Source organism: Salvia hispanica, chromosome 6 (assembly GCF_023119035.1).
Source record: "Salvia hispanica cultivar TCC Black 2014 chromosome 6, UniMelb_Shisp_WGS_1.0, whole genome shotgun sequence".
In the NCBI taxonomy this organism is placed as follows: domain Eukaryota; kingdom Viridiplantae; phylum Streptophyta; class Magnoliopsida; order Lamiales; family Lamiaceae; genus Salvia; species Salvia hispanica.
Window position 1 is genome coordinate 43,297,925 of NC_062970.1, and position 13,306 is coordinate 43,311,230.

General features: G+C 35.2%; 3 protein-coding genes and 1 long non-coding RNA gene across 6 annotated transcripts; 3 read left to right on the top strand and 1 right to left on the bottom strand.

The window, feature by feature from the left end:
• Window positions 1–656: 656 nt before the first annotated feature.
• On the top strand, window positions 657–1,202 carry LOC125195404 (agamous-like MADS-box protein AGL61). The gene has a single exon (XM_048093554.1). It carries the CDS (start codon window positions 657–659, stop codon window positions 1,200–1,202), a length of 546 nt encoding a protein of 181 aa, XP_047949511.1.
• Window positions 1,203–2,794: 1,592 nt separating this feature from the next.
• On the top strand, window positions 2,795–6,177 carry LOC125195405 (subtilisin-like protease SBT5.6). Its single transcript, XM_048093555.1, has 8 exons — window positions 2,795–2,924; window positions 3,000–3,192; window positions 3,269–3,451; window positions 3,899–4,010; window positions 4,668–4,784; window positions 4,873–5,230; window positions 5,315–5,528; window positions 5,608–6,177. Exons 1-8 carry the CDS (start codon window positions 2,850–2,852, stop codon window positions 6,138–6,140), a joined length of 1,785 nt encoding a protein of 594 aa, XP_047949512.1. The 5' UTR covers window positions 2,795–2,849; the 3' UTR covers window positions 6,141–6,177.
• A 127-nt stretch (window positions 6,178–6,304) lies between these two features.
• Window positions 6,305–8,219, bottom strand: LOC125197416 (pentatricopeptide repeat-containing protein At4g18975, chloroplastic). Its single transcript, XM_048096152.1, has 7 exons — window positions 8,073–8,219; window positions 7,910–7,996; window positions 7,737–7,816; window positions 7,533–7,629; window positions 7,272–7,415; window positions 6,793–7,005; window positions 6,305–6,661 (listed from the first exon to the last, which is right to left on the bottom strand). Exons 1-7 carry the CDS (start codon window positions 8,100–8,102, stop codon window positions 6,485–6,487), a joined length of 828 nt encoding a protein of 275 aa, XP_047952109.1. The 5' UTR covers window positions 8,103–8,219; the 3' UTR covers window positions 6,305–6,484.
• Window positions 8,220–10,817: 2,598 nt separating this feature from the next.
• On the top strand, window positions 10,818–13,215 carry LOC125196301. 3 transcript variants are annotated; one of them, XR_007171847.1, is made up of 9 exons: window positions 10,818–11,003; window positions 11,075–11,181; window positions 11,384–11,446; window positions 11,594–11,667; window positions 12,052–12,181; window positions 12,272–12,362; window positions 12,456–12,505; window positions 12,649–12,712; window positions 12,970–13,215. It is a non-coding gene; the product is annotated as an uncharacterized LOC125196301 (long non-coding RNA). The 3 variants fall into 3 exon arrangements; XR_007171848.1 differs by lacking the exon at window positions 11,384–11,446 and having other exon boundaries at window positions 12,268–12,362; XR_007171846.1 differs by lacking the exon at window positions 11,384–11,446.
• Window positions 13,216–13,306: the final 91 nt, after the last annotated feature.

Here is a 13,306-nt window from a genome sequence, read left to right on the forward strand (position 1 = left end):
CAAGAAATTCACTACAAGCCCTAAGTTTATAGTACAATATAAGAACATCCAAATTTATACTATTTAATAGTATAACATTGCAATCAAAGTTTGTGATTGTAGGTATCAATATCCTTATTTAAATGTGATAGAAATTCATGGGTTTCATCCTAAAATCAATTGGTGATAGGAGGAGGGCCCATGAGACTTATATATTGATTTCAGTTCTCTTTGTACACTGATGTGGGATAGTAGTATTAGTTTCAATTGCCAACAAGATGTACTTATATTTACATTTTGGGTGTAGTTTAAATTTAATTTAATTTACTAATTTTTACATTTTGCATGAATATAAGGGTTCGGCTTGCTAGTTGCTACATTAATAGAACTTCAGATCGCAAAAAGGAAACAAATAAGAAGATCAAAGATCACTAACTACTGTATAGTGTATATTAGTAGTTAATTAAGCTTGGAGAACTAACTAATTAATAGTTTAATCTAGTTTAGTTATTTCAGTATGGCAAGGTATTCCGGTTTGGTAATCGCAAAGAAGGAAAGTAAGAGAGTAAGAAGGATAGTTTCATTAATTACAGCAAACGGCTATAAATATTGAATTGTTATTTGTTTACGCAACACAATTCACACATCTTACTTTCTAATTTCTATTCTTCATCGCGATGGAAAATCCTCAGAAAAAAACTCTGGGTAAAAGGAAGATTGCAATCAAAAAAATCGAGAAGAAAAGCAGTCTTCAAGTTGCCTTTTCCAAGCGCCGCGGCGGCCTATTCCGCAAAGCCACCGAGCTCTCCGTCTTGTGCGGCGTCGAGATCGCTATTCTGGTGAAATCTCCTGCCGGCAAACTCTACTCGTTCGGCCATCCCTCCGTCGAGGCTCTCATCAACCGCGCGGCCCCCTCTCCGGCAGTGAAGAGGAGATTGCCTTACGGCAACGATGATCGTCTGCAACTCCACCAATTGGAGCAATTGCTCAACTCCTTGGAGCAAAAGGTTGAACAAAATCCCAACAATTGTGGCCTTCCATTGTCAATTCATGAAGAGCCAGATAAGTTTGTGATGGATGCAGCCCCACCATTGTCACTTCAACACCTCATCGCAGCAGATCATGACTTTGTGATCGAAACGGATACCTTTTGTGATGATGAACAAGCTCAATTGGCTTCTTTAGTTGATTACCAGAATTACTATCACATTTTAGGAGCCTAATTATGTGAATACATTCATCTCCAAAATTAGGGCTTTTTCATGTACCGTGACATTTTACGTTGATAGTAGATTAATTCTCAATTCAATTGTGTTGTTTTTATGCTTTTGATTCTTCCACACTCCTACAAATTGTTGAATACTACAAAATTGGAGGTTCACGATCAAAATTGCATAAATCTCCCAAACTACCAAATTTTCACTACAAAGTAGTAGTTTGGAAATTTTAAATTTTTTGTAAGAAACAAGTTAAAATAAATATAATTGAGTTTATAGATTTGGAATGAGTTCATGTAACTAAGGCAAGTTTCAAGATGGTTGTATTAAGGCAGCTGTGTGTTTGTATTAAGGAAAGTTCCGGAGAAATCACAGTACATTTTTATTAATTAACTTACATATTCTATATATTAGTAATATTTATTTTTGTTTTATAGCTGTATTTAACTTGTTAAGGTATGGACTATTGTTTGAACTAATTGTTATGTGCATGTATAATCTCTCCGACTTCTATTCATCATGTTGTTATATCAATTTATTGTAACCCCTTTTTTTCCACTTATCTAATATTCTATCTCTATGAAGCAATATCATATTTTGTCATTTGGTAACGTCTACCATTTAGAGTTTAATCTGTTTTTTTTCTTCTATTTTAGCCTAGTGAACCAAATATACTCCAATAAATCGCTATATTCACGTTCTATTATAAAAGTCAGATTAAATTTTGCGTTAATATTTTTATCAAATAGTATATTTTAAATTTCACCAAGTCAAAGTGAGAAATTTTAAATCGTGGACGAATGAAATATTTATTAAAATATCCGTGGGAAAGTGTGAGCACAGGATCGAAGTGGTAAATAATTTCCTTATGGGGGAAAACTCTACCCTTTTCTTGCTCCACCAGTTGAGTCGCCTCCTTTCCTTCTCCGATATCCACTGTAAATCATTGTCATAGTGTCTCTCTTCAGATCCTCAATCTCCAAAACCGCCATCACCGAATTAAAATATTCTCATCAATCAAAATCTGACTTCAAAACAATGAAGCCGTTTATAGGGTCAGGAAATCCTAGGCACTCAAAGAAAATAAAACAAAACCTAAAAGTAACTCCAAAAAAATAGTAAATTATTTTTTTCAGCCTCTAAAAACAATGTCCGATAGGCCAAAATCCATCATATTTTTATCCAAAATGCCAATAGAAAGAATATCCAATATGCACACCTTTCGAATATGAAACTTTTATTGGTGGTCCCCTTCTTTTAATCTTGATCACTTGCCATATTTTGATGGACATAAATCTCAGTTGGTGGATGTTCTGTCTATGCACAAAAAGTGAAGACAATCCAATCCTCAAAATTTAACTTGAACTTACCAAAATGTTAGTAATAGCAAAAAAAGGAGAGGAGGAATGGGTTTATTACCAAAATACTTTTGAAAATTTTCAAAATTATTGACTGACCCACTCCATCCCTGCATACAAACATATCACTATCATGTCAAAATATCTAAAATTGTAAATAGTAGCTTGATTGAACTTTAACAGTCTTATTCAATTATTAAGTTTCTTACAAAAAAAAATATACTAATAGATTCCATTCATCCCTATATATATATTCTTTGTATCAGTTCTATATTCAAGCCTTCCAACTTTAAACATGATGAATTTTCATTCCTCACTTTTTCTCCTTCTCCTTCTTCTTCCTCTTCTGGTTTCCACCACTGAGAAACAGGTTCATCACTTCTCTAATTTTTATAACTACATTTTCAAATTAATTCAACTGTAATGTGTGATTAAATATTTACAGGTATATATAGTTTACTTTGGTGAGCACAGTGGAGCAAAAACCCTCCAACAAATCGAAGAAAACCACCATTCATATCTACTCTCTGTCAAGGAAACTGAGGAAGCTGCAAAATCTTCTCTCATTTACAGTTACAAGCACACCATCAATGGCTTCGCCGCGCTTCTCTCTCCTCTCGAAGCTTCCAAATTATCTAGTGAGAATCTCTCACTCTCTCTGTGTGTGCATGTGTGTGTAATAGTATAACCAATATGTTGGTTTGAATTGGACAGAGATGGAGGAAGTGGTGTCGGTGCTTCGAAGCCATCCACGAAAATACGAAATCCATACGACGAGGTCGTGGGAATTTGCAGGTGTGGAAGAGGCAATGAAGAGTTCAGAAAATATGAATAAGGAAGATATATGGCTAAAATCCAGCTATGGAAAAGATGTTATTGTTGGCTTGTTGGATAATGGTAAATTTTCTCAATTATAAATTTGTAGATTCCTAATTTGTCATGTTGCATGTGGATTTTAGCGCAAATTGTCGGAACAACTAATCTAAGTATGGTCAAATTTGGATTCGTCCCACAACTTTTTAAATCAACCGGAAATAACCATGAAGTTGTGTTCGCAATGATCCCATGACGGATTTTTTTTTTTGTTGAAATTGTATCTGATATGTCAATCGGAAAATCATGTGCGATGTCAACGTCTCCGATGAGTTGACCGATGTCGGCTATTCATAGAGAAAACAATATTGTTTGGTTAAAAAAACATAGACAATATTGATGATCGAATTTTTTCCCGGCTTATTTTCAAAGTCAGAATTTGACTGAACTTTATGGTTGTTTTGGCAATTTTTCCTAAATTTTATTAGCGAATTACTTGTTTGTGTTGATTGCATGTCACACGTCGATCAGGTGTATGGCCGGAGTCAGAGAGCTTCAACGATGAAGGGATGGGTCCGATACCTAACTCGTGGAAAGGAATTTGCCAAACCGGCGACGAATTCAACTCATCTAACTGTAACAAGTGAGCAACAATCTTTTCTCATCTTCTATTCGAATTTCGATTATGCAAAGATCAAAAGAATAACTTTTCCCCCTAGAAACAAAAGGAGAAAAAAGAAGAAAAAGTATCTAAGAAAAGGAAAAAGATAGATAAAAGAATCAGTTGGCTCTGCAGAATTGTAGTGGTCTTACATGCATGCCCTATTATTGCACTTAGTTGTCGTAATTTGTTGTTTCGATAATTTCCAATGTCGTCTGTTTCGATCAAACAAGAAATTAATCTGGCATGTATTAATTAAATTTGGCTTTTAGCATCACCAATTCAATCTTGTGAACTTCTATTTTTCTACAGTTTAACTTAACCCCACCAAAATTCAGAATGCATTTTCACTCATATACCAAACCAATCAAAGCACGAGTAGCAACTAAAATTATTTCTAGTTTGGCTATTTCTATTACTCTGGACCCCACATGCGATTATAATTATAACTTTATGACTTTATCCTTAGATTCTAACAATGTTTTGAGTAATTGGATTAGAGTAAGATTAGAGGCCATACCAAGTTCTAGATCAGACAATCATTTCAATAATTCTTTATATAATCATTATTTCAAATTTTATGGTATTTTTATCCACACAAACGAACTCATTTATTTAAACAATTAAATTCTTTTGCTGAAGATTTTTTTTTCTGAAGGGCCAAACAGTGACTCCACATAAGTTGCAAAAGAAGCTATACCCGTTAGTTTACGCGGGTCAAGTAGCCAACCCGGACGTGCCCAAGAACCTATCCGGGTAACTAACTATACATCTCTTTCTTTCTATTTCAACAAGGTTTTAATGATTATAACATACAAAAATTAAAGACCATTCAAATTTCCAGACAATGCTTACCTGGTTCCCTCTCTTCCAAGAAGGCAAAGGGTAAGATAGTACTGTGTTTGAGAGGGAATGGGACAAGAGTGGGTAAAGGCATGGAGGTGAAGAGAGCTGGAGGCATTGGCTTCATTTTAGGAAACAGTTTAGCAAATGGAGATGAATTAGCAGCTGATGCTCATATTCTTCCTGCCACTGCTGTCAACTACCAAAACAGTCTCAAGATTATGGACTACATCCATTCTTCCAAAGCCCCGACAGCCTACATCGTACCGGGCACGACTGTTTTAGACATCAAACCAGCACCTTTCATGGCTGCTTTCTCCAGCAGAGGCCCTAGTGATATTTCGCCCGAGATCCTCAAGGTAATTTCGGATCCTTTACTGCATCATTCTACAGCATCTTTTACTTGATCTACCGATGATTCTACAACGTATTTTGCTCAACAGCCAGACATCACAGCTCCAGGGCTCAACATACTAGCAGCGTGGAGTGAAGCATCTTCTCCGACAAAACTGGAAGCAGACAAACGCGTGGTGAAGTACAACATTCTCTCGGGAACTTCCATGTCCTGCCCGCATATAGGTGGGGCGGCTGCTCTCCTCAAGGCGATGCACCCCCGTTGGAGCAGTGCTGCCATAAGATCTGCTCTGATAACCTCTGGTGCGTAAGAGCTTCATCAATTTTATCCATCTCCACCACATAGTTATTTTATTCTCAATGAAACCAATATATTTTTCAGCCGGGCAGAAAAACAATCAAGGTAGCATGATCACGGATGCATCCGGTAATCCAGCGGACCCTTTCCAGTATGGTGGCGGCCATTTCAGACCAGCAAAAGCAGCAGATCCCGGACTTGTTTATGATGCCTCCTATACAGACTATCTCCTCTACCTATGCAGCATCGGAGTTAAGATTGATTATACCTTCATATGCCCGCAACATTCAATGGGTCCGTTAAACCTAAATTACCCGACCCTGGCAATACCCAGGCTGCGTGACAGTGTTACTTTGGTAAGAACAGTGACAAATGTGGGAGGCAGCAAGAGTGTATATTTTGTGAGCATGAAACCTCCACTTGGGATCTTGGTAAAAATATGGCCTCCCATACTACACTTCAATAGTGTTGGGGAGAAAAGGAATTTCACCATTACAGTAAAAGTAGCAGATGGTAGCATTACAGGCAAAGGGGAGAAACCATACGGATTTGGATGGTACATGTGGTCTGATGGAATCCACGATGTTCGGAGCCCCATGGCCGTTTCAGTAGCCTAGTTCCTTCTAAGTTATGCTAGTGTGGTATCGAGCATGAATGCTTTTAACATAGGAATATGAAGAAACATTATTACTCTTCCCAGAATTGTTTGAGTCAAACAGTGTTTCCTCTTTGTTGCAAGAATTAGCAATCAACAATAAGGGGGAAAGGAATTCATGCTATGTACCAGCCACAAGTAAATTCATGATATTTGATGGGATTTCAACAAAAAAACAGAACACTATCTAAGTATACATAGTATATGAAGAATCTAAATATGTTCGTACAATACATTTACCTTCAAAATCATATCCACTTTTTACACCATGAGTCCATGCTTTGCCAATTTGAATCATCCTATGAATCAAGTTCTTACCCGAACTCTTTCACCCTTGAAGTGAATGTATTTCCATTTTCTTTGGTATTTCATCAAGAACTGTTTATGATTATCCTCTTGACCTAACACCTCAAAGGCCCGTGCAATTCTTCTAACAGTATCCTCATCAGGTTTCACTTCCAACTCCTCCATGTCAGCAAATACCTGATGTTTCATAACCAGAAAAGAGACTCAGCACAAGATTGACCATGGAAAAAGCATTAATCATCATAAAGAGCAAGAGGAACCTAAATCTTGCTCATAATTATAACGGGTTGAAAATCAGGAACAATCACCTGTATAACATCGTTTGGCATATTATGATGGTCGTATAAGGATATCATCCTGGAAAATAGCCTTTTGGAAATAGAACGATTGTGGGCATGTAAAATCATGTTCCATAACGTTTTTGCTTCGTCTGGCCTTCGATCCATGTCAAATGCCAGTAGGAGGTGGTCATAGGTCGCCATTGTTGCACCTTGACCTTTACTCAACATCCACTTGGCCACCTGCTTGACTTAAAATAAATGAGTTGAAACCTACTTTTCATAAGTGATTAGCATATCCAAATATGTAGTCCGAGGGAATCATTTTCAAACACATAAGACGAATAAGCATCTCCAGAATGTCCATTAACTGACTTCCTAACAGCATAGTTAACACAATCCGCTACAACACATACAATTCAGTATAAATAACTATGAAAAAGCATTGGTGGTCCTTTAACAGTATACCACCGGATATCCTTTTAAATGCGTCATCATAAACATCATACCTGAATAATTCTTTTCCACTGACTCCTCTTCCTTAAGATCACCATAGCCTTTGCCGCAGCAATTAATGGAAATTCAGTCTCCCATGCTATCCACTCGTCAAGGGCGCTATAAACAGCCTCTTTCTCATTTGGAAGTCCATAAATCTATCAAAATCACACAGATTCATTTAGATGTTGAGTATTCAAAAAAATTGCACTACAACATTTCACATCATAACAAAATCTGGGAAGAACTTAAACTCAGAGGCAAATCTAACATACAGTTTGAATAAGATTCATTGCTTTTTGTCCTGAACCAGTTTGGTCTCTCCTTTGCCATAAGTGGTGCTCCTTTTTTCCCGGCTTCCGAACAAGCTTCCTGTTGTCAATACACAAAACATTTGCTGCTTAAATAAATGCTTGTCATCAACATACGAAAGAAACTAACTCAATTAGATAACAATAAGCAAAAACGAAACCACGCACTTCTCAGAAGGATTTGATTGAACCAAAGATTGGTCATTTCGGTCTCCACGTAAGCGTTGCTGAGAAGCTATTGCTTTTGACTAAACAGTGAAAATTTGCAGTTTGAATGTGAAATTCAAGCATGAAACAGCAGAAAAAATTACTAATTTGATGATGTTTTAGCTTTCGCTTACCTTATGAGTAGGAACACTGTAAGCAGATGCCTTGAATAGTCGAACGGAAAAATTGAGTACTGGAAAATCTACTTTAGCACATACAACCTGAAGGTGTTCGACGAAAGTTCCAAATAAGTGAAGACGATAATTGAAGCAAAAGGGGAAGAGATTGAGGAATTACCTGCCGAATTGATAATTGCGAATAATTCATGGCTTCATGCTTGCGTTGTGGTATATGCCTGAGATTGAGCGTGCTTGAGCTTGAATGAAAAGCTGTGGATGTGGCTGTGAGAGAGAGGTTTGGGCGGATTGCGCTATTGGGCCTATTTTTTCACATTGTAGGCCGGTTTAATTTTTTTATTTATATACATACTCCATTACTCTATAACAGTACTAAAAGGCCTTGTATTACAAAATTTGGAAATATTTGTTTATCTATTACTACTACTAATTAAATATTTGAAACCTGCCTATAATACTTTTACTTATTTTAATTTTTAATAGTTAGTAATTGAAGTATTATTTAATAAGTCCACTAAAAGTAGATCACATTGTCAATAGTACAGAATTTTAACGTGGAATTGGTAAAGTAAGAGAGAAAAAAAAATAAGAGAGAAATAATAGTGTTAGTGGAATGTAGGATCCATATTATTAGTAGTGTTTGATTGTGTTAGGTAGCAAATGTGGGATCATTTTTTAAACTTAATCTATTTTTCGTGGACAACAAAAAATGGCAAATGTGGTCTATTTTTTTGGTGGACAAAGGGAGTAGTATAAGATAAGTACTCCCTCCCACTACAAAAAAAAGGCTATTTACCGAGCACCGTTCCCAAGCACGGATAAATGTGCTCGGAAAATAGCGAGCACCATCAACTTTGCTCGGAAATTAGCGAGCATCTTCCACTTTGCTCGGCAACATACCGAGTACAATTGAAGGTGCTCGGCAATCTCAGAAACGGGAGTGTTAATGTGCTCGGAATATATTAAAATAAAGACATCAATATGTTTAAGGAATACCGAGCACCATATAAGTGCTCGGGAAGTACCGAGTACCATGTATTTGCTCGGGATAAAATAAATAAAAAATCATTATTAATTATTCAACAACAAGGATTTAAAACATAATAAATACTATTACATATCAAAATTAAGAAGCAATACAATACCTTGTAAAATTTTCATATGGATCCCTCACCATAAATGTGCATGAAAAAATAAAAATTTATTTTAAACATAAAATACCAATATTTTTAAGAAATACCGAGCACCATATAATTGTGCTCGGGAAATGCCGAGTACCATATAAGTGCTCGGGAAATACCGAGTACCATATACTTGCTCGGAAACAAATAAATAAATAATCATTATTAATTATTCAACAACAAGGATTTAAAACATAATAAATACTATTACATATCAAAATTAAAAAGCAATACAATACCTTGTAAAATTTTCATATGGATCCCTCACCATAAATGTGCATGAAAAAATAAAAATTTATTTTAAACAGAAAATACCAATATTTTTAAGAAATACCGAGCACCATATAATTATGCTCGGGAAATGCCGAGTACCATATACGTGCTCGGGAAATACCGAGTACCATGTACTTGCTCGGAAACAAATAATAAATAATCATTATTAATTATTCAACAACAAGGATTTAAAACATAATAAATACTATTACATATCAAAATTAAAAAGCAATACAATACCTTGTAAAATTTTCATATGGATCCCTCACCATAAATGTGCATGAAAAAATAAAAATTTATTTTAAACAGAAAATACCAACATTTTTAAGAAATACCGAGCACCATATAATTGTGCTCGGGAAATGCCGAATACCATGTACTTGCTCGGAAAAAACAAATATAAAAGGTTAGTATTAATTTATTATTTAAATATAGCGAGCACATGTAAAGTGCTCGGAAAATACCTACCATCATAAATGTGCTCACCAAACAAATTTTTTTTATAATTGTTCAATGTTTGTCAAAAATAGACTTGTATAATTATTCAATATATGTATAAAAAAATACTTGCATAATTATTCAATGTATGTAAAAAAAAAGACTTGAAAGATCCACAAATTTTTATATATACACATTTACCGAGATATTTTTATGCACTAATAAAAAATATTGACATGTTTTAAATAATTATTAATTATATTTTTTTATGATTTCCGAGCACTTATATAGTGGTCGGCACTTTCCAAGCACATATATAGTGGTCGGCACTTTCCAAGGACATATATAGTGGTCGGGACTTTCCAAGCACATATATAGTGCTCGGAACAATTGTATAAAAATATTGATATTTCATGTTCAAAATAAATTTTAATATGTGTGGTGAATGATCCATAAATTTTTATATATAAATTTTCCGAGATATTTCTATGCACTAATAAAAAATATTGACATGTTTTATATTATTTTTTTTGATAAATAATTTGTATTAATTATATTTTTTTTATGATTTCCGAGCACTTGTATAGTGGTCGGCGTTTTCCAAGCACATATGTAGTGCTCGGAACAATTATGTAAAATATTAATATTTCATGTTCAAAATAAATTTTAATATTTGTGATGAATGATCCATAAATTTATGTATGCAAATTTTCCAAGATATTGCTTAAAAATATTTATATGTGCTAATTTGCTAGCTAGCTCTATGCATGGTAAATTATTAGAAATTAATTTATTTAACTATTTTTTTGTATCCCGAGCACATATATAGTGCTCGGTATGGAAAACGTCAACAAACAATTTTATAGCGAGCAACCGAGCACCCGAGCACCCGAGCATGTGCTTGGAATATTGCTAGCACCTTGTATGTGGTTGGCAAAATATGAAAAGATATTTGTATAATTACAATATTATAAGAAAACCGCGGGCTCCAAAACCTCACCGCCTTTTTTTTTTTAACAAAATTACTTCTCCCTCTCCGTCTTCTCTCTCACTCTGTTAGCAATCCCAAAATTTCTACCGCCTCTCTCCTTACTGCGTAAAAATTACTCCGCCACAAGCTCCCTCTCATTGCTCCGCCGTCGCTCCAGTTTTCTCCGCCGCCGCCGCTCTCCGCACACAATCGAACACCAAGTTTTTCGGTAAAATTGATTTGGTTAGACTGAGATTAGGGATTCAATTCGTTTTAATTTGCTTGTTTTTTCCTGATCAGAAAAACCTCCACCACCGGTTGGTTCTTTGACTCCACCACCAATAAAACTTCCTGTGACTAAGCTGCTTGGGCTGCTAATACCAGATTCAATTTCGGAGACTATCTCAGTAAGTGCTCAATCCTGATTTTGTAGTTTGAGCTTAATTCATAGTCAGTACTGCTTGATTGTGTGTCTATTTTGAATGATGTGAAGTTATATTGCAATTGTCAGGTTTTTATCTTGTTTTAGCAGTGAGTTTTGAGATTGTGGTGTAAATATCTTTAAGGATCATGTGTAAATTCATTCGATCAGCATTGTTTTGGAAACAGATTTGAAGTTTGAGCTTAATTCATAGCCAGTACTGATTTGAAGTTTGAGCTCCTATTCTTATGGTAAATTGAATGCATGTTTCTTGCTTGCTGAGACACAATTTCTTTCTTGCTCAACTCCTATTCTGAGCAAGTCTATTATACTGCATTCTCAATATATAAGCAACGACTCTCTTGTTATTTTCTTTGAATTGTTTTAATTGTGACCAGGGAGCCAGAGTGAGGGTTTTTATGTATCTGAGCAACATTTGAAGTGAGCATCACCCAAGATTTTCACTGCATATGTAAGTGAAATGTGTCTTGTTATCCAATGTATGAATTTGAGCTAGTTTTGTGATTATAGATACTCTTTTATGGAATGTGGAACCAGTTCTATGGCTTATCATTTTCTTCTTTTTTTCTAAATCTGCTGTCAGCTGCCTTCTCATTAGTAAAAATTGCTGAATCTTTAGTATTGCTTACTCTAACATACTAATAAATTGCTTAGGGCTTATGCTGGAAATGATGATTGCAATACCGAAGATGAATTAATTGATGATTGCATTTGTTCCCTAAGTTGATTTGTGTGGTTTTAGATATTTCAGAATGATGAATTTATTTCTAAATTTTGCTGGTTATATTGTGTTTCTGTCTAGAAGTAAGTAATAGTATTCATTATCATCATGCAGAGTTACAAGTTACAACGCCTTGAGTTTGATGACTTCGTTACTGGATGGGTAGATTATTGGTGAAATATCTGTGGCTGGTGCAAGATACAAATCCATTAAATTTGTTGGCTCTACTGTTATAAGCTTGACTGTAAGTTTACCACTCAGAATTGGTGAATTTGTCTTATAAGTCACTAAATGTGTCTTTGACTGACTGTCTTTCTCCAATGATGGAAGATAGATTACAGCATAACATTGTGCAACATGGTTATTGAAGCTGGGGAAAGAACGGCATTGTCCCTGCTGATGCAACAACCTTCAAGTATCTCCAGGTAGTGTGGCATGACTTTGTCATACCCAGTAATCTCAACTGCATTTTTCTCAGTCATGACCACGGGGCCTAATATTTTCCGGTTTCTTCTTAGGACAAGACATCGGTTCCTTATGAACCAGTTTATAGTGATGGACAAGCAAGGTAGCACTTGATCACATTCCATGCAAGTTTGCCATAACTATTTCTTTTTACCTGCTTTTGTTTGAGTTTGTTTTGTGTGAAAGCTCCTCATCATGGGACTTGATTTGAGATACATGTGCGCTAACAGAGCTCTCTCTCTCTAGTTTTGATTAGATTTTTCTCGGAGTACAAATTTGATATCACAAAGTTGGAGCCTTGGTGTCCAAGGTGAGCAGTTAATTTTCTGAAAAGTGTTAGCCTTAAGTATCTTGATGCATAGATACTTAATGTCAGTGTTAGCCATAAGTATCTTGATGCATAGATACTTAATTTTCTGAAAAGTGTTAGCCATAAGTATCATTGTAAGAGAATCTGATATAGCTTAGGAGCTATAGATGTGTAGAGAAAGTCTCTCTTTTACATGTCCTACTTATAGTTTGTTATCATAGGCGCTTAATCCACCATCGTTGGCTTCTTTGTCATAGGTGATTACGTGGTAGCTGATGCCTTCCTCCTCATCGTGTACGTCTGGCTGGCATTACGAGACATTGAAGCGATACGGATTGAAGATGCATAGCAAGGTTCTGCTGGCTTGGATTCTAGTTCTTGACCCAAGCTTAGTACTTGTCCACATCCTTTGTATTCAAATTCTTAAATTTTTAGCATTTCAATTCAATTCACTGTAAAACAATTGAATTCAATTTAATATAATGCAATTTCAGTTTTGTTTACTTTATTGATTTAATTAATATTAATTTAAAAAATATAATAAACTAAAATAATTTATTAACTATTCATCAAATAAAAATATAGAAAAATAAT